This window comes from Zalophus californianus, chromosome 1 (assembly GCF_009762305.2).
Source record: "Zalophus californianus isolate mZalCal1 chromosome 1, mZalCal1.pri.v2, whole genome shotgun sequence".
Taxonomy (NCBI): Eukaryota; Metazoa; Chordata; class Mammalia; order Carnivora; family Otariidae; genus Zalophus; species Zalophus californianus.
The window spans coordinates 12,176,009-12,198,341 of NC_045595.1; the positions used below are offsets into that span (position 1 = coordinate 12,176,009).

The 22,333-nt window shown below is 55.9% G+C and overlaps 1 protein-coding gene across 1 annotated transcript; it reads left to right on the forward strand.

The window, feature by feature from the left end:
* The first annotated feature begins 1,633 nt into the window (after window positions 1–1,633).
* On the forward strand, window positions 1,634–20,475 carry RAB8A (RAB8A, member RAS oncogene family). Its single transcript, XM_027586888.2, has 8 exons — window positions 1,634–1,839; window positions 6,357–6,417; window positions 8,300–8,360; window positions 11,891–11,968; window positions 13,517–13,606; window positions 14,229–14,294; window positions 15,563–15,613; window positions 19,025–20,475. The coding sequence occupies exons 1-8, from the start codon at window positions 1,716–1,718 to the stop codon at window positions 19,115–19,117; spliced, it is 624 nt and encodes a 207-aa protein (XP_027442689.1). The 5' UTR covers window positions 1,634–1,715; the 3' UTR covers window positions 19,118–20,475.
* Window positions 20,476–22,333: the final 1,858 nt, after the last annotated feature.

Here is a 22,333-nt window from a genome sequence, read left to right on the forward strand (position 1 = left end):
ATAATCAGGAAGACCCGAGGTTCCACTATCTAGAACCAAGATGTGAGGGGATGAAAGAGCTGTATCAAGGATGACTTCGGTTTCACTCAGAAGGTAATTCCGGCCAGGCTAGTTTAAGTAGAAGTTGCCACGTTCGGTTGCGGACATGTTTAAGTACCTCTGCCAAATCCAGAAAGCAGCTGGACACAGGGATGGCCGGGCTACGGGTTTCCTCAAAGAATCACCTGCGCGTGGAGATGCTAGCAGACACAGGAGTGAATGAGCTCCCCCAGAGTGCGAGTAGACCTGGGACCAGGGGGGAACTCCTACTAAAGGACACGCGGAGACCCCGAAGACTGCAATACAATCTGAGAAGCAGCACCCAGAGAAAGGGAATCGTGGGCGACAGAAGAAGCCAGCAAGTAGAATCGGGAGCGACCCAGGAAGGTGGCCAGTGGCACCGACGACGACGTGGGCGCGGCTCCGCTTGAAGCTCTCCCCAACCGGAGCCAGCCAGATTCTCGCAGTGGGCTGCGGAGGGGTAGAGGAGGGGCGGCCAGGGCCGCGAGTCTAGACGCCTCTTCAACGCCCCGCCGGCACCATGGCCCACCTCTGACCCGCAGGAACCTGGTGACTTCAGGCTTCCAAAGCCTGCGTGTCCGAGCTCGAACCCAACTTCCAACCCTGGAGTCTGGGAAAAATCACTGAAGCTCTGGCCTCGGTTTTCTCACCATAAAAAGGCAGGAAACCCCCGTGGGTTAGGGTGGGGATTAACTACTTTCTGTGTATTTTTTCTAAGAGCGGACAACACCTGCAGGCAAAGAACAATGCTCAGAACGATCACCTAGGATCCTCACGACCCCAGCTCCCTTGGCGGCCAAGTGGGTTGGGGTTGCCAGGGCTCGGGGGGAAAGTTGCAGGCAGACAGTGGCCTGGACAATCTCTAATTAGGTCCGAGGGCGCGTCGCGAGGAGTCCCCGCGGGCCTCGGCGCAGATGGTGGCGGTGAAGCCGCTCCGGTGGCGCAGGCCTGGGTAACCCTAAGTAGTCCCCGGGCCAGCGCTGAGCCTCCGGAGGAAGTCTCGAGGGGGCCTCGCTTCGACTATGACGGGCGTCCCCACTCCCCTTTCCTCTTGGGTTCCCCCTGGCCTGATACAGCGGTCTCCAGACGACAAGGCCACCTTCGCGGTCGGTTCCCGCGTTCTTCCCGCCGCCTACGGAGGCTGCGCAGGCCGTGAGGGCGGGAGCCGGAGAGCCCTCCGCGCGTGCGCCCTCTGCCGGCGCCAACGGTCTCCCGGGTCAGCGTACGCACGCGCCCCAAGCCCCGCCCCCGAGCTGCGGGCTCCCGGAGCCGTTGGAGACGCTCTCCGCTCTCCCCCCCTCCCACCGGGGGGCGGGGCCGCCTCTGTGTCGAGGGGGGAAGAAGGCGGGGACCCTGGATGCCAAGCCCCCCGGTCTTCATTTGAAGCCCCTCGACTCCTCACTGCTGGCCAATTGGAGCCCGCCCTGTCCCGAGCGCCGACCAATGACCGGCGCGTTCGGGCCGCTTCCGGCACCGCGCCTTGCTCGCCCCTTCCCCAGGTCTCCCCGCGACGGGCGGGGCGCGGGAGCGGGCGACGGCCGCGGTGACGCGCGGCGGGCCCGGAGCCAATAGGGGGCGGGCTCGGCGCTGATGGACGGGGCTAGCGGCCAGTGGCGAGGCGCTGGCCGCACTTCCCGTCGGGGAGAGAGTGTAATATGGCGAAGACCTACGATTACCTGTTCAAGCTGCTGCTGATCGGGGACTCGGGGGTGGGGAAGACCTGTGTCCTGTTCCGCTTCTCCGAGGACGCCTTCAACTCAACTTTCATCTCCACCATAGGTAGCGGGGCCGGGGAGCGGCCGGGGACGCCGGAGGCCCGGGCCGGGCGCGCCCCTGAAGGGCTGGGGCTGAGGGAGCGGCTGGGCCGGACGGATCCAGGGATCTGAGAGGGTCGAGGGGACCGGAGGGGAGAAGAGCAGCCGCCTCCACCGCCTTTCGGGAGTTCCCGGGCTTTGGTGGGGAGGGAACCAAGTGCCCATTTTGCAGATAGGGAGACTGAGGCTCCAGCCCTCAGCCTGGTCGTCAGGAAGTACGTGTCTTGGGCTGGGGTCCTGGCGCCGGTCATCTCGTTCTGTCCACACAGCAGCCCTTCGAAGCTGTTCTTTTGGAGTCAGAAGTGAAACAGGCTCGGGGAGTAGGCCATAGGAAGAGGCCTATGACATCTGACCTTATTAAGCATTTACTGTGTGCTAGCCGCTTTATGTGCATTATCACACTCTCCAGTCCTCAGTGTTGGGTGCTCTTATGAGCCCCTCTCACAAACGAGGAATTTGAGGCCCAGGGAGAGACGAGACTCACCCAAGGTCAGAGTCTGCAGGTGGCATAGATGGAATTTGAATCCATGTGGGTCTAACCCCAAAACTCAAGGCTCGACCATCCCAGAGAGATATGAGCACTCGCCCCCAGGGCAACCACAGCTGGTCCATCTGAGGGCCAGAACTCTAAACCAGCTCTCTCCTGCTCTTTTCCTCTGGAATGTTCAGGGGTTAAGCCCCTCTCCCTGACCCTGTTCCCCCACAAGTGAATTTACTGTAGAAGGAATGGTGAGAAGGAGTCTGGAGGCTTTCTCTGCCCAACCTTCCATCACTTGAGGGTGACAGCAATGGCAAGTGACAGCTGCCTGCCCTAGGACCTGTCATCCCCAAGGAGATGCCAGATAAAAACTTTAGTGAGAAACCAAAATCAGCCGCTGCCACAGACAGCCCTGACTTCCCTATCTTGAGGCCCAGGACACCGGTTGTCAACTTTGCAGAACAGCCTTTCCCACAGAACCAGCCCACATTGTGGTTGAACAGAATTGGCTTGTTGCTTCTCAGTTCTGATATCCACAAAAGTGGAGCTGACTTCTCCCCATGCCACAAAAACAGCCTTTGCCCATGTGAAAACGTTTGACCTGGAAGTAACACTGATGAAGCGGAGTGGCCTGTGAGCTCTGCAGCCTTACTTCAGAATGGTCACCAAGCCCAGGAGTTGATTCTGAATGGGGAAAACCTAGGGACCAGGTTTTGCTTTACCCGTGTGTAACTTGAACCCAATCACCTATCTCCCTGAACCCCATGATGAGCTGCTCTTTCCAACCTTGCCCTCGTCCTGTAAAGCTGCACTTTACAGTTATATGCTGGATGCAGAGGAGAAAGAATTGGACTGGAAATGGCCATGCCTGCTTTCCAGCCACTGTTTGCCCTTGAACAAGCACCTAGTCTCTCTGAGCCCTGTTTCTTCAGTTTAGGAGTAACACTGTCTGCCTTGACCAGTGCCCTGGATGGTTGAGCATCAGAAATGTACAGTGAATTAAGGGGTTGTCATCATGGCCAGAGGCTGCCTGGAGGAAGCAGAATGGCTCCTGCAGTGACAGCATCCCATCCTTGGACACAGATGTTTCTGATTCCTCCCCCTCCACAACCCCAGGGTCAAACTTCGGGATAACCCTTGCATCTCTACCAATCAGGAAGTGATGTTAACTCCTGTCAGGCTGTGGATTGCTCTCAACCCAGACCTCAGTTTCCCAGCATCAGAGACTTCCTGTTCGCAAGCACTAGTGAGATCAGTTCAGGAATTGGGCTTTTTGTTTGGTTCCTAATTCTTGACCAGAAAACCCAGTCTAGCACTTGAGGGCTCTGAGGAGACTGGCCTCCACTTCAAGACAAAGACATGACTTGGACAAGGTCACCTGGGGAGGTACAGGTGGCCCTTGAACCCAGAATCCCTCCCTCCCACCTTGGTATTCCCATTACATTTGTAGTTTTCCTGCAGGCCTCTGTCTCCTAAGAAAATTTAATTCATCTTGACCTTGAAGTAATGGCCTCATAATTCTTAGCCTTGTAAAGTTTACACTTCCTAATTAAATTTGGTTTGTTAGTGAAACCCGGGAAGAGGAGAGGAAAGAGTGTTGCTGTGGGACTTTGCCGATGGAACAGTGCTTTTTGACTTTCTATGTCCCTGTGTGTCTGTGACAGGAGGTGGGGGTGGGTGTTTTAGGAAGGAACAGCCCTGGGCCTCTTAGTCCTAAAATACAACTGAATGCATAAAGGTGATTCTCTGTTGGCACTAAGTGTACCTTTGGATTTTCTTTATAGATCAAGGATTAAGTGGCTCTTTGTTTCCTGCCCGTGTTTCATTTTGCCAAAGCCTATTCTCATAAGCTCCATCCATCATTTGTGGTGTGAACTTGGCCCTGTGGCTCCTGGAATTGGTTCTTTACAGCCTGGCTCAGCTTCCACTGTCTCCTCAGGGCCCCATTCACCCATTCCTTCCGGGAGGCAGATGGCGTAGCATCAAAGTGCTTCATAAACCACGCAGTGCCACGTAGACCCCGTTGCTCTTCGTTCTGTCGTCCTGCCATCCTTCCCGACACCTGCCGTGTGTCAGCAGGGCTGCCGGGGCTGCGGAGATGACTCGGCTGAATCAGAGGGCAACAGAAATGTAACAAGGCCTGTAGTCAAGGTGTGTGTGCAGGACTGGGCGATCAGTTTCTAGCAAATACGTAGTTGGCCTCTGCCGCGCTGAGTTACTGGAGACACAGCCGTGAGCGAGACGTCTGAGTCCCTGCCCTCCTGGAGCTTATGTTCTAATGGGCAAATTTCACGTGCAGTCTGATATTCCCTGTGGTCCCCTGGACAGTTCCTGAGGTGGACAGGGATGGAATTAGCATCCCCATCATCAGTTCTGAGGGGTCAAGCCAGGCTTCAGCCTCAAGGCTTCATGGGTGGAGATTTGGACTGTTTGCCCTCCATGCAGGGCATTCAGATGGGCAAGTTTTATCCCCAGGTTCATGGAGCAAGTATACACTGTCAGGGAAAGGTGCATGAAGAAGAAAAAGAAGTGGGAGGAGAGAGAGTGAGGCTAGTCAGGAAGGCTCCCCGGAGGAGGTGACTTGAACAAGAGACCTGAGTGAAGGGCCGGGGAGAGCCAGGTAGCTGTGGAAGGAAACAACATTGCAAGAACAGGAAGAGTGAGCATGAGAGCCCCGAGGCCAGATCGTGCTAGGGATAGTTAGGAAGCAGTCACGTGAGCCACGGGTGTGGAGAGGGGGCCAGGCTGGGCAGGACCTGGGAGCACACACGCAACTCTTCTCACTTTATTCTGGGGTATTCTGGGGCTGAGGGGGTGGTGGGAAGCCAGTGGAAAGTGTTTGTTTGTTTTTTTTAACAGTTTCATTAGATACAATTCATGAACCATAGAGGTCATCCGTTTAAAGCATACAAGTTAGCAGCTTTTAGTGTATTCACAGAGTTGTACAACCATCACCGCAGCCAATTCTAGAACATTTTTGTTATGACAAAAAGAAACCCCAAACCCCTTATCAACCCCCTGAATCTCCCATTCCCCCTGGAACCCCTGGTGACTGCTGATCTCCTGTTTGCCTGGATTTGCCTGTTCTGGAGAATTCATACGAATGGGGTCCTGCGCTCTGTGACCTTTCATGTCTGGCTTCTTTCACTCAGCATGATGTTCTCAAGGTTCATCCATGTTGCAGCGTGTGTCAGGGTTTCATTCCTTTTCATGGCTGGGTGGTGGTATGGATGGACCCCATTTTGTTCATCCATCCATTGGCAGACGCACTGGAAAGTTTGGAACAGAGGTTAGCTTTTTGACATGGTTGAATGTGGTTTGGAAAGCCTGGGAAGGGACTGAGGGGGTAGGAGCCTGGAGAACACCTGAAGAGGCTGAGAGGTCACCCTGGTCTTGGGCAAAGGGGACAAGGTCTTGGGCAGGGTGAGGAAAGCTTCTTGGAAGGTGACCTTCCAGCATGTCCTAAAGGAGAAAGTTTGTTGGACTGACAGGTGGGCAGAGTGGGGACTGCCTGCAGAGAAGGAACAGCAGGTGGGGAAGCTGGAGGCCTGGAGGCCGCGGGAGTGACATTGTGGGGTGTCATTGGGCTCCATGCCCTGTGTGCCTGGAGGGCCTGGTGCTGGGTGGCGGGAAGCGTGGGGCTCTGGCCTGCAAAGTGTTTTATGGAGGCCCACCCCGAGAGGCAGCCTGGTGGGAGAGGGGACAGAACAAGGCTTTGGCACCTGAAGTACCTGGGTTTGCCCACCAGCTGTGCCGCTTGCGGCTTCACTCTGGGCAGCTGTCTGCCGTCTGAACCTCAGCCCCCCTTCCATGAGAGGAGAAAGCTGTCCAGGTGCCTCCAGATTTGTTGTGATTCCGAGAATCCACGTGCGTGGTGCCAGACAGGTGCTCCATAAGCCGTGGATGCTGTTACCTGCACAGGTCGGCAGTGCCCGCCTCAGATGCAGCTTGGGAGATGGGCTGGCTGACAGTGATGTGCCTTTTTGTTTTTCCTTTTCTTTCAGGAATTGACTTTAAAATTAGGACCATAGAGCTTGATGGCAAGAGAATTAAGCTACAGATATGGTAAGAGTCGTTGCCACCATCAGCCGCTTGCCAGTGAGCACTTAGAGCCAGAAGCCCTGTGCCTCTTTCCCCCTCCCTGTGACCATGGCCCCCATCTCTTTGTGCCCAGCCATACACGTCAGGCTTTCTTCAGAAACCTCAGGGACTGTGCTCTGCTGGTTACTGGGACCTGCAGTCTCTGTCAGCACCTTCTGGGGACGTAGCTGCTAGTCCTGGTTAGCTCAGCATTCCGATGCGGGCACAACTGGGTCTGGGCTTCCCTGTGGCCTACTTCCTTTGAACTTGGAGAGCCCTCTGTGCCCAGGCAGTGATGAAGGCTGCGGGGCAGCGAAATTCCCCAGCCCAGCATTTCCTCTTGAGCCTACCAGCTCGCTGAAGGAGGCGAGACATCATTTCCTCTCTTCTGTCGTGGGGAAGCCCAGGCCTTACTTCTCTAACACACAGACCCGAAACCCCAGAACCAAAAATAAACTGAGGCCTCGGCCCAATGGTGAGACCCATTTCTATTCCACTTACCTGCGGCTGATTTCTTGTGATACATCAAATTAGAGACGTTGTGAATCCCTGTCACTGACGCCAACTGTGGTCTGTAGCCCATGGCACCAGGAAGGCTGAGCTCAGATGGTCAGATGGAGGGGAGTCCCTCCCTATAGCCACATCACTGACAGGGAAGTATGTGCCCTGAGCAAAGTTAAAGAGAAGTCCTATTTGAGAGGGTGGTGCAGTCTCCCAGTCCCAGCAAGCACCTGTGGTGAGAGGGGCTGCCGTGAGAGGGGCCACAGAGCCACCCTCCCTGCAGCCTGTCTCCCTCACCCCGGTGTCAGAGCGCGAGCATTGCCCTGCTCGCTGAGTGCATCCCGTCGGCTTCCGTGGCGTTCACCTCTGACTCAGACTTTAGGGTCCAAATCTGGATGAGGCCTAACGCCCTGTCAGTTGGGAATCAGGCAGTTTCTGGCTGCCTCTAGAAGTACCTCTACCTGCCACGTGCGGCTCCCAGGAGCCTTGGTGCCCGAAGTCCAAAGTGACACTGCAGCCACAGACAGAAGTTTCGCTTTCTTCTTCCCCTCTCTTCCTCCTTCTGCTCTTAGCAGTATCCGCGGGGTTAGAGACTTTCATAACACTTTTCTAGACTAGGGTCACGGTTGAGAATAAAATGACTGTTCGTAACCACTAATGTCACCTGCTGTTGGCATCAGAAAGTCAGCAGAGCCCCAAGTGAGGCACTTCTGTTGCGGTCCAGAGAGGCAGCGCCCTCGGCAGGGGAGGAAGGGGGTGCAGGGTCGTGAAAGGAACCCTGGGTCCAGAGACAAAAGACTTGGGTCTTGCCCTGGCTCTGCCACCAATCAGTGAAGTCCTCTTCATCCCAAACACTGAATACCCTCCGTGCCAAGAGCTGGGCTGGGCACGGCATGTCTCACCCCAGTGTCGCCTCTGCACCAGTGAGGAAGGGCTTTCTCCTTGGCCTCCACCAAAACAGCAAGTGCAGAAGTGCTTCCGGGGCCCCGCTGAGGTTGCCCAGCTCAGCCCACCCACCATGGAACCAGCCCTTCCCAGACCCGTGTGGGCCCTGGACTTTCACAGATAATACCTGACTTGGCTCTTCGGTGACCCAGAGACTCTGGGGAGAACCCCTAGGAAACAAGAGAAGTCATAGGGGAATATGGGACATGACTTAGGCCCAGTGGGGCAGGTCCTTAACACCCGAGTCACCGTTTCCTTCTCTGTAAGAATAGGGAGAATGGGGGTGCTGCCATGGGGCAGGACGGTGAATCAGGAAATGACCCGTGAGAAAGCAGGGTGTCCATCCTGGGTAAATGTCCATTGTTCCCACTGTAATGATTATTCATGTTTGCTGTCATTGGTATCCCTTCTTCTGCTTTAGGGACACAGCTGGTCAGGAACGGTTTCGGACGATCACAACAGCCTACTACAGGGGAGCAATGGTATGGATTGGTTTTTGTTTCTTTTTCTTTTCTTTTTTTTTTTTAAAGTCAAAATGAACATCACCGTCTGGAACACCAAAGCCTGGATGTTTCTGGGGAGCCCATGCTCGGGGTCTCAGGGGTCCTCAGTCCCAGGTTAATTTCAGGAGAAGACTGTGTGCCCTGCCTCCACACACATCCTCTTCTGCTTTAGAGACAATGCAGGGTTTAAGGAAACCTAATTCTTTGGGAATGAGGGAAGACCCAGGAAGCCGGTTCTTCCAGGTGAGGTCAGTGAAATTGGAGATGGCGTGCCCCAACACTTAGGAGCGTTCACGTGGCCCACGTAGTCTCTATGGAATCTGCTGTTGAAGACTTGAAGAACAATCCAGGAGCTGACTTGTTCTGGGCTGTTGGCCGTTATATTTGTCACCTGGGCCAGAGGTAGGGTGATGTGTTAGGAAGACTCATTCCTCATCCCTCCAGTACTTTTACTGAGCACCTTCTCTAGGCCAGGCCTGAGCTAGGTGTAGAGGATGACCTGGAATGGGGGGAGTTCCTGCCCTCAAGGGCTTCGAGTGGATCGTGCATGTGTGAGGCATGTAGAGAGCTGAGTGCTCAGGGGCCAGAGGGAGAGGGAGGCAGACGCCTGCAGCCTGGCTGAGTGCCTTGGGTCGCCCTCTGAACTCCATCTCCTGACTTGGAACGTGGGACAGAGAACAGGACTGTGTCCCAGGCAGCTGTGAGGACGGATGGCCAGCTCCCCCTTTCCAGCTTCCACTGCACCCCGCCCTTCCCAGTGTACACCCCATCCTATAACTGCATAAATACCTGTTTCCTCCATTAGACCATCAGCTCTGTGAGGGCAGGGCCACATCTTGGTCACTGCCACGTGCCCTGTGCCCGGGACCATGGTGGGTATGTGATGGGTGTTTAGAAAATACTGGCGGACTACAGAAATGAATCAAGGCATTAAGTATTTAGAGTATCCTACACAGCTTCTGAAACATAATAGAAACTCAGTCATGTGGGTTGCAACCTTAGCACTCCTCATTAAAATTTATTTACTCATTTTCCTCTCACCTTGCTGTGCTCTGGTGAGGCAGGGGCCTCGGGGATCTGGGGTCCTGGGGGAGCTTCTACTGTGTGGCCTCAAGTAGGCCCCATCCCTGTCTGACCTGAAAGAGCTCCCCACTGACCCATTCACTGAGCCCCTTCCTGGGCCAGCTACTGGGCCCAGGTCTTGGCCATTAACCCCTGAGCATGGGTGCCATGGTTATCCCCATTTTACAGATGGGGGACCTGGGGCTCAGCATGGTTTTGTGCCCTGCTTAAGTTCACGCAGAGGGTAGATGGCTAGGCCAGTACTGATTGGTTGTCTCCAGTGCCCACATCCTCAACCAGCCCCTGGTGACACTAGGCTGAGCCATTTGTGTGGCCCTCCCCAGCCCCAAGTGTTTGTGGTTTGCAGTCCTAGATCTGTGCTAACCTATTATAGAAGCCAGCAACCACGTGTAGCTCTTTGAGTTTAAATTGATTAAAATAAGAAATCCAGCCCCTTGGTAGCACCAGGTGCATTTTAGCTACCCCAGAGCCATGTGAGGCCAGTGGTAACCTCACGGGACAGCTCAGAGACTGTTGCCACCATGGAAGCCATCATCCTCTCCCTGCCATAGTACTAGACTCTTGGGTCCGAAATTTGGGCAACATTTAATGTCTCTTGTCCCATCATGAGCTTACAGCGTGATATGGGGAGCTGTGCCCAGCGAGGGCTGGGAAAATGATCATTTGGAGCTCCAAGGAGAGTTTCCGGGAGGACCTGGAATAGAGTGATCCGCTGTTTTCTAGGGACTTCGCTTTCCTGATAGAGCTCTACCCACTGCCTGCACCCCGTGGTTGGTGATTATCTGGCACCTTGGAATCTTGAGCCTGTGGCATCAACTTGCTGGTGGTGGCCAGAGTCCTGGGCCAGCAGAGGGGCCAGTCCCTGGATAAACAAGTGGGGAGGCCTCGGGACCCTGTGTCATTTCTTGCCCCTGATGGCCAGAGGGCAACTGCGGGGCAGAGGCCTCCACAATGCTTGACTTAACGGAGTCTGCACGCCAGTCTTCTACTCACGCTGGCCTTGGCTGGGGTGTGGTGGAGAGCACAGCCACTAAAAGCTCCGTTGAGTTATCCCTCAAGTGGCCTCTGCTTGGTCTCCCCAAGAGAGCCCTGAGAAAGGGCCCCCAGATGGCATTTTTGAGGGGTCCTGGCCATGGCTGTAGTTGGGGCAGGCTACAAGGCCGCTCAGTGTCCCCTCAGGTTCATGGCCAGGATTCGGGATTGCAGTGGCTGTCTTGCCCCGTCTTTGAGGTTTTGTCACAGAGTCTCCCAATGATCCCCCCAGCACCCACACACAGACCGTGTTCTTACTCTGCAGACTCAGGCAGCCTCAGAGACTTACTAGCTAGCACCAGAGGTCATGGGTGCGGGCTGGCCCCTTGGAGGGGGTAGCCTGAGGGAACTGAGTAAGCCAGGCCGGGGCAGGACAGCTGGGGTCATGGGCCTCAGAGGTGGCCCTCAGCATTGCTTGGTCCTGATGAGGGCCCAGGGAGGTTCCTAACGGGAGATGGTGTGATCAGCTTCTTCAGAGTTAGCCTTGCCTGGGCTTCAGTCTTAAAGGTCACTTCTGTGTACCTCAGTTTCCCTTGTATCAAGCAAGTATATTTGCCCTGCTCAGTGATGGCAAGATCATGGGCCCAGGTGGAGGTGGGTTCACTCTGCAGCTCTTTCGGGACCCCTGGACTGTCTCCTGGGTGCTCATACATTGGTTATGGAACCTCGGGCCTCAGTGCTGCCCAGCCCTGTGCTCCAAGCTGGCCCCCAATTAGGTGGAGTCACTGGAACGCACAGGGGTGTCAGGGTTCAGGCCCCAGTTGTGCCCTTTACTCTCTCATGGGACGGGAGATGGGCCTAGCCACCCCCACACCTCAAGGTCCTCGTCTGCAGAGTGCGGACCGTGGCACCCATCTGACCAGGACCTGTGTGGCTTCAGGGAGACCCTGCTGCAGTACCTGGCACGTAGTAGATGCCAGATGAGAGGTCATGCTAGAGTGCCCAGAGGAGACTCAGGCAGGGTGGGGTGAGGGAGTGGGCGTGAGAGGGGCCCAGTGGGCACCGGGGCCATGGAGCACAGCCTGCAGGGCAGGGAGCTGTGAGACATGAGGCTGGGAGGTCGGCAGGCCCTCGTGGGCTGCCAGGGCGTGGGCCGTACTTACCCTGCTGGCACTGGGGAGCCTGCAAGGCTCGTTTATAAGCATGAGTTTGGTGGGATCTGGTCTGTAGGGTGAAGGGTCACCTTGGTGGCTAGGTAGACAGGACTAGAGCCTGGGAGACCTGGGAGGAGCTGGTGCTGCAGTCTAGCAGAAGGACGGGCTGCAGGGGTGGAGTGGAGGGAGTTCGTGAGAGGGGTGTCCTGTTGGGATCGGTCCCAGCCACCCCACCTTGCTTGGGGCCTCCCTCTTAGCTCTCAGCTTGTGCAGTGCGCGTGTCTGTCTCCCTCCGCGCAGGGCATCATGCTGGTCTATGACATCACCAACGAGAAATCCTTTGACAACATCCGGAACTGGATTCGGAACATTGAGGAGGTAAGGCTTGCAAGCCCTCACATGCACAGGAACTTCATACATGTCCTCTCCTCAGTCCCCACCCCAGAGCTGCCTGGTTCACAGATGAGATCACTGAGGCACAGAGGCCCCTAGAAGTCACTTGCCAAGAGCCCCATAGCTAGGGACATATGCAGAATGGGGACTAGAAGCCAGGCAGCTGACCCTGGAGACCACACGTGGGCCTGGCCTCATTATACGGTGGCCCTGAAAGCCCATTTCCCCAGCGGGGCTGTTGGGTTTGGGCAGTGTCTCAGTCACGAGAGAAGGGATATCCAGGCTCTTGATCACCATGAGCATTTGGTGCTTTGCAGAAAAGGAAGGTTCTAGAATAGGCATGACCTCGTGTCTGGTGGATGTGGTGGGGAGGCATTTCAGACAGTGCTGAGTTTCAGCAGAGCAGGGTGTGAGCTGGTCTGAGCTACCCGTGTTCTGGCCACAGCTCTTGTAGTGCAGCCGGCTGGGAAGGAGGGCCTGCTAGCCCCACCTTCCCAGCCCAGAGTTGGTGTCCTCGCCTTTCGGCTCCCCATAGAGCTTGCTGTCACCCGCAGAGCCTTCTTGGACAATGGCACTTGCGGCTCTTGATGATTCATCAGGTGGGGCTTTGGGTCTGAGGTGTAGCCAGAGGACTTCACCCATCCGTAAAGCCACGGTCAAAGGTCACGTCACTGCTGGCCTCTTTGAGCAGTGGCACCAGGCCACCGTCCTGACAACCCCACATTGGCTGGCTGGTGGCTGGGCCCTGGCTGAGGACGAGGAACTGCTCCTGTCTTTGTGGAAACTTGCTATTTCTGGCCAGTGGGCGAGAGGGGGCCTTGCAGTTAACAGGAAGTTAGGCAGGGAGCAGTGAAGCGTGTCTCACCAAGACCAGATCTGAGCTACACAGAGAAGGACCCATACCCAGGTCCTTTGGGAAGCGCAGACTCCTCCACTGGGGCCTGGGAAAAGGTTGGAGGTGGAGCTCTGATCAGGCATTGGGGGGGCAGTTGTGGGAGCCCAGGGCTGGCTGAGGTTGGGGGGGGCCACCGCAAACAGGCGTTGCCCACTTCCAGAGCCCAAACAGGCGTTGCCCACTTCCAGAGCCCAAACAGGCGTTGCCCACTTCCAGAGCCCAAACAGCGAGCTGGAGTGGGGCAGAAGGTCCCAGGACAGCAGCTGGGGCCTCCAGCAGAGGAGCCAGAGAGGGAGGGAGGCGAGCAGGGGGAAATAGCCCAGCCTCGCTTGCTTCCCATAGGCCAGACCCTGCCAGGAGCCCAAGGATGGCCTCAGAGCCTGGGTGACACAGCCCATAGAGAAGCTGTCCTCAGCAGCCAGAAGGCACGTGCTTGGTCAGAGTATTAGAACCTGGACTTTGCTCTTATTGGCTGTGTGACGTGAACAGACCACTCAGCCTCTCTGACCTTCAGCTTGTCAACTGTACAAGGGTGTGCTAGCAGTCTTGGCCCACCACGCTGATTTCAGGTGATAGACTGCGTGTTGGCCTGTAGTCCCATCTGACCTCTCACTTCCCCTATCTGCCCCTCCCCCCAGCATGCTTCTGCAGATGTCGAAAAGATGATACTCGGGAACAAGTGTGATGTGAACGACAAGAGACAAGTTTCCAAGGAACGGGGAGAAAAGGTGGGCATGGCAACCGGCTTGGGCCTGGTTCCTCGTGGCAGAGGGACTTCAGGGTTTTAGGGTTCTCTGCATGGAGGCCTGTTCTGCCACAGAGGGTCCCCGATTGCTTGCTGATGGAGTGGGCTTTGGGGGAGACTCCTTCACAGTCTTTCTGAGCATACAATGACCCGCCATCCTGGCTTGTACAAGACTGAGGGGACCTGGGACTCGGGACTTTGCCAGGCAAACCAGGACACGTTGGTTGCGCCAGTGTGGTGCTTTCCTTGGGAAGGGAGAGTGGAAAGCTCTCACCCAGCTGGGCTTCCATCTAAAGACTGCAAGCACGAGGGCTTCTGGGGTGTGCTCTGCGTGCTCCCATATGGCATCTGGTGGGAACCTGTTGAGACCACAGGGAGCAGGCGACAGAGCTGTGGTTTGAACCAGGCTCCCTCCATCTTCCTGCCAGGGACATTCACCCATTCACCACCTGCTGCCCACTGGGGGCTTGAGGGAGCAGCCCAGGAGGTCACATCCATGGCCTGAGATCCCCCCCAACTTCCTTGCTCCCCACTTGGTAGTTTGTGGCATTCAGGGGCGCCTGGTGGCTGAGGTGCACCTCAGTGTGTGTCTCCCTTCTTCACAGCTGGCCCTGGACTACGGAATTAAGTTCATGGAGACCAGTGCGAAGGCCAACATCAATGTGGAGAACGTGAGTCCTGGGCCCACGGCACGGACCCCTCCGGGCTGATGGACAGGCTGCACCCTCTGGGGAGGCTCTTCCAGAGGGCCTGACCTCAGGCTCCGGGCTGTCTTATTAGCCAGGTGGCCGGTAGGCAGTTTTGGGGCAGTGCCATGTGCCAGACCCCTTGGGGGAACCGCTGCCATGTTGTGACATCAGCAGGTGCAGGGCGTGGCTGGCCACCTAGGGTATTACCTCAGTGGCTCTTGGGCAGGCCTGGGGAGCAGGCACAGTTTTGCACATGGAGAAACTGAGCCTCGGACAGACCCAGCTGACTGGTGCCCAGGCCTGGCTCCAAGTTTGTGCTCTTAGCCACGCCACCCGCCCAGACAGGCCCCAGTCACAGCCCAGATGGAGTAGGGAGCCCTGGCTGAGCCTCGGACCGGGCCACCCTCTCTTCTCCACGGGGATGCCAGCCTCGCAGCTAACCTGCCGATCTCCACCCCACCACCCCAGTGATCTTTCTAAAGTGGATCTTCCCTGTCACTCCTGAGCTCCGCCCCGTACACCTGGCACAGAAGGCCGTCCCTTACCAGCCCCAGCCGGTGTGCACCGCCCACGCCTTGGGCCTCGCCCACCACTCTCCGTCCTGGGCCACCTGTGCAGCATCCTCCTCGGACCCTCTATTCCCTCAGGGCCCAGTCCAAGTGGGCCCTCCCCAGGGAAGCTTCTTGTCTTCCAGCACCCCAAGTCACTCTCCACAACAGAACTTTCCCTCATGTGGCCCCCAAAAGGGCCAGGTCGAGCCTTCATCAAGCATGGGGAGACAAACCTTTCACCTGGTACCTGCCCTTCCTGGCCTTCCTGCTGGCAGGGACCCCACATGAAGCTTGTTTGGCTAAGAACGGCTTGTCCTTCTTTCTGCCCTGCACCTACCCATCAGAAGCAGGGACAAAAGTGGACAGAACACAGGAGTCGGGGATGGAAAGCTAGGTCCTCCTGGATCCTTCCTTCAGACAAGTCACTGACCCCTTTGAACCTGAGTTTCCTTTCTGTCAGGGGTGTCCCCACGTCCCAGGTCATTGACTCAGGGGAGGTGGTGGTACAGGTTGGCAGGAGTAGCCCATAGTGGCAGGAGATGGGGCTGGACAGGACACCCACACCCAGGGAGCTGCCCTATTGCTGCCCCCCTGCCCCTCCCCCCATCGTCCCACCACATCTACACGGAGCAGCCCAGAACCGGCAAGCCCCTCTCTGCTCCCTGCTCCAGGGGCATTAATGACACGCTTATTCCACAGGCATTTTTCACTCTCGCCAGAGACATCAAAGCAAAAATGGACAAAAAATTGGTGAGTGTATGTCCTTTTGTGAATCCTTGCACGCTCCCTGTTGGAGCCAGCTGTGCTTGGCCTCAGTGCTGTGATGCATCTCCGGGCAGATCCTGCTCATTAGGGCCCAGGCAGACCCGGTAGGGCATCTCTGGGAAAGGGGCGAGAGTTAGCAGGCGAGGTTTGGGCCTCCACACCCGGATGCACTGCTCTGCTCCATCCTTCCTCCCCGGCTCAGAGCTGCTCCATGCCAGGTGCTGCCTGCTGAGCACACGGGCTAGCCGGGGACACACGGCCTTTTCCACCCCGCCTGGGAGACGGCATGTTTGAGGAGAGAGAGCCTCCTGCAGAAAAGCCCCAGGCAGGCCCAGAGCCACAGCCCACCCCGTGACGAGGCCACCGGCAGGCCTGTGTCTGACAGCCACCGGCTCTCCGTCTCAATGAGTCCCTCCCCACTTCTGTAGGCCGGGACAGCTCTGTGACCTTCAGTAGGGCCCTGGGGCCTCGGAGGGGTCGTGCCTGGATCCCTCCCCATCCACCCTTTTTGTTTGTTTTCTGGCTTTTTTGTTTCATAGTCCCAGGTACTCAGTATTTCTAGAGCTGCCTTTGGTCGTGTCTGCATACTTGACGATACTCTGGGCGTGTTTAGCACCTAAACCCTGCTGTGAGTCTTGCTCCAGAGCCTCCATCCCAGTGGCCCCTCTTCCCCGGCCCTTTCCCACCCCTCGTTGTCTGATACGAGAGCATAAAGCCATCTGTGTGTCGCTTGAGTTGCATCTGGTCACACAAAAGGGCACGTAGGACACAAAACACCACTCAGGTAGTTCACGTCTGATTGAAAACGTGCCTTCGTAATTCTCAGGCGCTGTGAATGGAATCATAAGGGATATGATCAATTTAGTACCAGCCTTTTAGCGCCGAAACAGGAAGCAATCCACGCACACAAACCCACGGACCAGCAACAGCGTGTCGTTTTCCTATCCTTTCTTTCCTCTTCAGCATGACAGCAAAATCAAGATTCTTGATGATCCCTCTGAACTTGCCCCCTGGCAGTTAGGCTAAGCGTTGTGGTGACGTTCTGCTTTCCTCGGCCCGTGGATCCCTTCCGTAGAGCATGAAGCACTGATGTGCAGCCGTAGCCCTTGCGTTTCCTCCTTTTCGAAACCGAATTTTAAATCACAGACGGTTAAATTCCTACTCATTTCTGAACCGAGTTGCCCCAAATCACAGACGGTGAAATTCCTACAAAACACCTCCGTTTACATTCGGAGTCGCAGCCCCATGCCACTTCTTCTCTGCCTTTTCTTTTTAATTGAAATATAATTGACATGTAACATCGTGCAAGTTTGAGGTGTACGATACATTGCTCTTAATACGTTGATATTCTGAAATAGGATTACTGCAGTAGCGTGAACTAACACCTCCATTACTTCCCATAATTATCATTCCTTCTTTGTGTTGAGAACAATTACGATTGAGTCTCGCTTAGCAACTCTGAAGTTTATAATACGGTGTAATAGCGTCAACACTGTTGACTATAATCGCTGCACCGGGCCTTCGCTCTCCAGAGCGTATCTGTCTCCTAGGGGCAAGCTCGTATCTGTCTTAAATCACTGATGTGGTCAGCTCTGCCTGTCCCTGTCTTCTCTCGAGAGAGAGCATCCTAGAAAGCCAGGCTCCGCCAGCACCCACCCTGCTCCCAGACCTCCGGCGCTTCCCGGCTCTGCTCAGCCCAGCGCTCCTCACTGCACTGAGCGCAAACTCCACACCGCCTAGGCTGCTGCCGCCCTCCCCACCTTCTCCCCGCCGCGTCCCTGTCATCCGCTCCAGCCACACTGGCCCTTTCCTGTTCCTTGAACCCCCCCCCCCCCCCCCCCCCCCCCCCGTGTTCCTTTGGACTTTCCCCTCCACCTGCAGTGCTCCTCTCTTGCATCAGCGTCCTGGGGCTACCGCCAACACATTCCTGTAACAGTCTCAGCAGCTTCCACAACACATGCGTGTAAAAGTTCCGGAGGTCACAAGTGGGAAACAGGTCTCACCAGACTAAGACCCAGGGTGTCGGCAGGGGTGCCCTCATCCCCGGAGGCCCTAGGGGAGAACCCGTTTACTTGCCTTGTCCAGCTCCTGGAGGCCCTTCCTTGCCTTGTGAGCCCTTCCTCCGTCTTCCGAGCCAGCCGCTCAGCATCTCTCTGACCCTGCTTCTTTCGTCCCTACTCTCTCGACCACAGCTGGGAAGTTGCTCTGCTCAGGGTTCGATGGGGCCCACCTGGATGATCCAGGCCGCTTTCCCCATCTCAGCTCAAACACATCTGCAAAGTCCCTCCGCTGTGTCAGGTTTCCTTCTGCACAGGTTCCAGGGACGAGGGTGTGGACATCTTGGGGGGCAGTTACTCCGCTGACCACAACCCCTGGACTGTCCCTGGCCTTACTTCACAAGGCCTCTGTTCAGATACCGCCATCAAAACGCTTCTCCACTCTCTGCCTGTTCTCTCTCTCGTTACTCGCTGCTATGGGAAATCACTGCTTATTTGTTGACCCATGCGATTTGTCTCCCTGTATGGTGTGAACTCCCCAAGGCAGGACCATTTGCCCACCATTGCACGCCCAGTGCCCACACAAGGGCCTCACATAGCATAGGCATTCGATGGTTACTTGAATAAATTTGGGTTTTACTCAAGAGCAAAAAGATGAGAAGGAATTAGTCAAAGAAAAGGGGACTAAACCGTGCAAACAGGGTGGAATGGGAGAAAATAGGATCTGAGTTGCCAGGGTAGGCAGGGGCCAGATGACAGGCAGAGGCTTCACATGAGGTGTGAGGGATTTAGGGCATTCCCCCTGAAAATGGAGCATGGGTGGGTTTCAGTATGGACTGAGTGGACAAGATTAGAGTTTAGGGCCTACAATACCAGCTGTGGGGCAGAAGGCGGACAGGGGGAGAGGTGGTGAGTCAGAGCCTTGGCCCAGGGATGTGGAGACCAGCCAGGTGTGAGTGGCATTGTGACCTTGAACCCAACCCCCCTCTTCCCCCCCTCCAATCCCAGGGGACAGTCTTTCTGCTGCCCCTGGGCTGCCTCACTGCGAGGGACTCAGCACAGTTGGGTAGATGGATGGAGAGAAGGAAGTAGGGAAAGGAGGTTGAGATGGGTGGGGTGAGCAGATGGTGGGAAAGATATTGAAGGGATGAACAGGAGGGGGGATTGGATGGTGGGAAAGGGGGGGTAGGTAGCAGATGTGTGGGTCTGAGAAAAGTGAGGTGGCAGTTGGAAGGGACAGTTGTCTGGTTGGCTGGTTGGAAGGTGACGGAGGTTTGACAGATGGGAGGGGAGAGAGGGGTGGATGGACTGGCAGATGGGTGGTTGGTTGGTCCATTGGTTGATTAAGAGACAGAGCTGATGCTCAGCCATGACCTCAGGAAACTTTTTGCCATTTCAGGAAGGCAATAGTCCCCAAGGGAGCAACCAAGGAGTCAAAATCACACCAGACCAGCAGAAGAGGAGCAGCTTTTTCCGATGTGTTCTTCTGTGAGGAACACTGCCTTACTCTGAGCCTCGCTCAGCTGAGCTGACTGTGCCTGTCCTGAGTGAGTCCCTCACTCAGCCGGGGCCCTCCCCCTCCAACACTCCCTGCCATGCCGCGGCCACTGGGCCCACGGCCACCAGACACAATTGAGAAATTGTTTATTTTAGTAACTGTCTGATCTTTTTCAACTTTGGAGATGGAATAAGTTAAGAATTTGCTATTTTTCCCTTGATGTCTGCTGAACGGGCCCTCTCGTCGTGTAACCAGAGAGAAAGATGGAGTTGAGGTGTGGCCATCAACATCAGCCAACATGGTGGGCCTCCATCTCCAGGCCTTTAATCCTCATCTCATTGCAATACAAGTAAAGCCCCACCGGAAAGCCCGTTCACATCCCCACCACAGAAGCCAGGCCCCCAGAGGCCAGTGAGGGTTCCGGGAGTTCCAGGCTCCACACCCTGAGCGAGGCGACGCATGCCGGGCCCGCGGAGCATCCATCTAGCACATCTGACGCCTACTTTCTCCTCTTCTGTCTGTTTTGGACAAGTGACAAAAAAAAAAACATTCTCCCCCCGCCCCCCGCCCCTCTGCTTAACTGTCAAACCAAACCAAAGGGAAGCACAAATTACGGAAATCCTGAGGAAAGAAGCTTGGGGTGGCCCTTCCTGTTCACAGCCAGGTGCTGGTCTGTAGTCTGGCGGGGCCTGGGGCGTGGTCAGCAGGCCTCTTGGCATTCCCCACCCGAGCGCCGAGGGCCACAGGTGACCCTGAACGCGCAACCACACATGGTCCACCTGTGCTTGGGGCATCTGCCTCTTGGCGCCCCAAGCAGCCCCCCAACGCCTCTTCCCTCCCGCTGTCTCCAAATTGGACGTACTTTCTAGCTGAGATTTTTATTTTTCCAGATCTGTAGTGTCATGAAGTGATTCTGTCTCTGATTTCCAGCGGCAGACCCAGGTGACTGGGAGCTCGTGCACACCTCTGGCCAGATGGGCCCGAAGCGTGAGGCCTCGCTTGGCACGGGCTGAGGCCCAAACAACAGACTGACCACGGAGCGGTCTGAGTTGGTTTTTAACTGCCCTCACCCGGTTTTGTTGTGGCAGCTCTACCCTCCCGTAGGGACTGCAACTGGGAGCCGGTAACCAGGTCGGAGGGGCGTCAGCCGGGAGCCTTTCCTTCTCTCCCCCCCCCCCCCGCCCCAAGCTGCTGTCAGTCCAAGCCATTGGCATTGTAGTTTTTTCTTTTGTGAATTAAAACCGACATACCAGCAATAGTCTGCTCTCCCCTGAAATCTCTTAACATGCTCTGTTTACATCGATAAATGCACTTAAGGAAAACAAACAAATTAAAGCTCATTTTAAAGTTAACAGTTTTTTTTTTTAACAGCTTATCTTATTTCTTGGTTTTAATTTCACCTGTAAAATTAGAGATTGGACTAGGTTAAAGGTAATGGACTTTTACGTCCCCGTGTCCCCTGTAAGGGCACTAGGATGGCCAGGTATTGGGTCCAGGGTCCTCAGGAGGCCTGTTATTTAAGGTGTAGGTCCGGCCGGCGAGGCCTCTGGAGCCGTTCCGCTTTTGCACGCCTCGGCTCTCGTCTCCTCCTCAAGTGTGCCATGTTCATCCCTACCCCAGGTGTAGACCGGATCAAAGCAGAGGAGGTCGGTTACCCCGAGCTCTGAGGAGATGCAACCGTGACCAAAAGACCGACTGGGAAGAAGCAGCTTCCCGACCCCCAGCTCTGCCCTCACCGCCCCACCCCCGCCCCCGCCAGGAGAACGGAGAGGTGTATGCGCCCACAGCACCACCGTGGGACACCGCGTTCCCTGTTGAACCTGCCTGGTCAGCGTCAGACCCCATCGTGCCCCCACCATTCTCTCATCTGGATCCTTGCCGGCACCCATTTTGCCAAGTCAAGTGCTGGGTTCTGAGCCCTTGTCCTCCCCCCAGCACAGCCGCAGGCTGAGCCTCAGTCTCCTCGTCGGTAAAATAGGCACGAGCCCGCAAGATGGCACCTCTCAGGCTGGAACAGACGCCTGGTAGGCACTGAGAGAGGAGCTGCCATCAACATCCTGGTCGTCATCCTCATTATCAGCATCACTATTTGTCTTGCGCCTCAGGAGGAAAACTCAGTCCTCTCTCCACATCTTGTCTCTTTATGGAGCACAAGTCGTATCAATAGCTCTCAGCACTGAGCTGGAAGTATCTGCCCCAACAGGCCCCAATTTTGTCCCCATTGCTCCCAACCAGGTCAGGCTGGGCTCATTGAACTCCTCAGTCCCGCCTGAGACCCAGCCTTTTCCTCAGAGAGTCACTAGGACTTCGATGCCGTGGCACGCAGGGAAGTGGCTCCTCCACTCTTGTCCCCTTGTACGGGGAAAGAGGACACCTTGACCTTTTTTTTTTTTTTAAAGATTTATTTATTTATTTGACAGAGACACAGCGAGAGCAGGAGCACAAGCAGCGGGAGTGGGAGAGGGAGAAGCAGGCTTCCCGCCGAGCAGGGAGCCCGATGCGGAATTCGATCCCAAGACCCCGGGATCATGACCCGAGCCGAAGGCAGACGCTTAACGACTGAGCCACCCAGGCGCACCCCCCCCTTTTTTTTTAAATAACATCTTTATTGAGATGTAACCTGCACACGGAACAATCCACCCACCAAAGTGCAATTAGGTGGTCTTCAGTGTATTCTCAGAGTTGCGCAGCTGTCCCCATGGTCCATTCTAGAACTTTTTCATCACCCCATCCCCATGAGCAGTCACTCCCCATGCCCCCTGCCCAGCCCCCCCCCCCCCCCCCGCAACCATTAGTCTTCTTTCTGTCTCTGCATTTGCCTGTCCTGGACATTTCATGTAAATGAAATCATACACCATGTGGCCTTTTGTATCGGGCCTCTTCTGCTCTGCAGCATTCTCTAGATCGATCACGTTGTAGCATGTGTCCTTTTTATGGCTGAATAATATTCCATCGTGTGCATGGTACCATGTTTTCTCAATCTGTTCATCCAGTGGTGGACATTTGGTTATTTCCACCTTCTGGATGCCTGAGCTGTCTATTCCTCCAGCGTGCAAGTTGTCTTCCTACCCCAAGCCTTTGCCCTTGCTGTTCCCTCTTGTGCAAGCCTTTCCCGCACGGGGTCTTGTGCGGTAACCATGTCCCTGTGGACCGCGGGCTCCAGTGGGCAGGGACAGTGCTAGTGTTGTCTGCCCGGTCCCCAGCATCTAG

Coding starts and splice junctions, on each gene's coding strand:
- RAB8A (XM_027586888.2), top strand. CDS start 1,716: ATGGCGAAGACCTACGATTACCTGTTCAAGCTGCTGCTGATCGGGGAC. Junction 8,361..11,890: donor CCTACTACAGGGGAGCAATG/GTATGGATTGGT, acceptor CCCTCCGCGCAG/GGCATCATGCTGGTCTATGA. Junction 11,969..13,516: donor GGATTCGGAACATTGAGGAG/GTAAGGCTTGCA, acceptor CCCTCCCCCCAG/CATGCTTCTGCAGATGTCGA.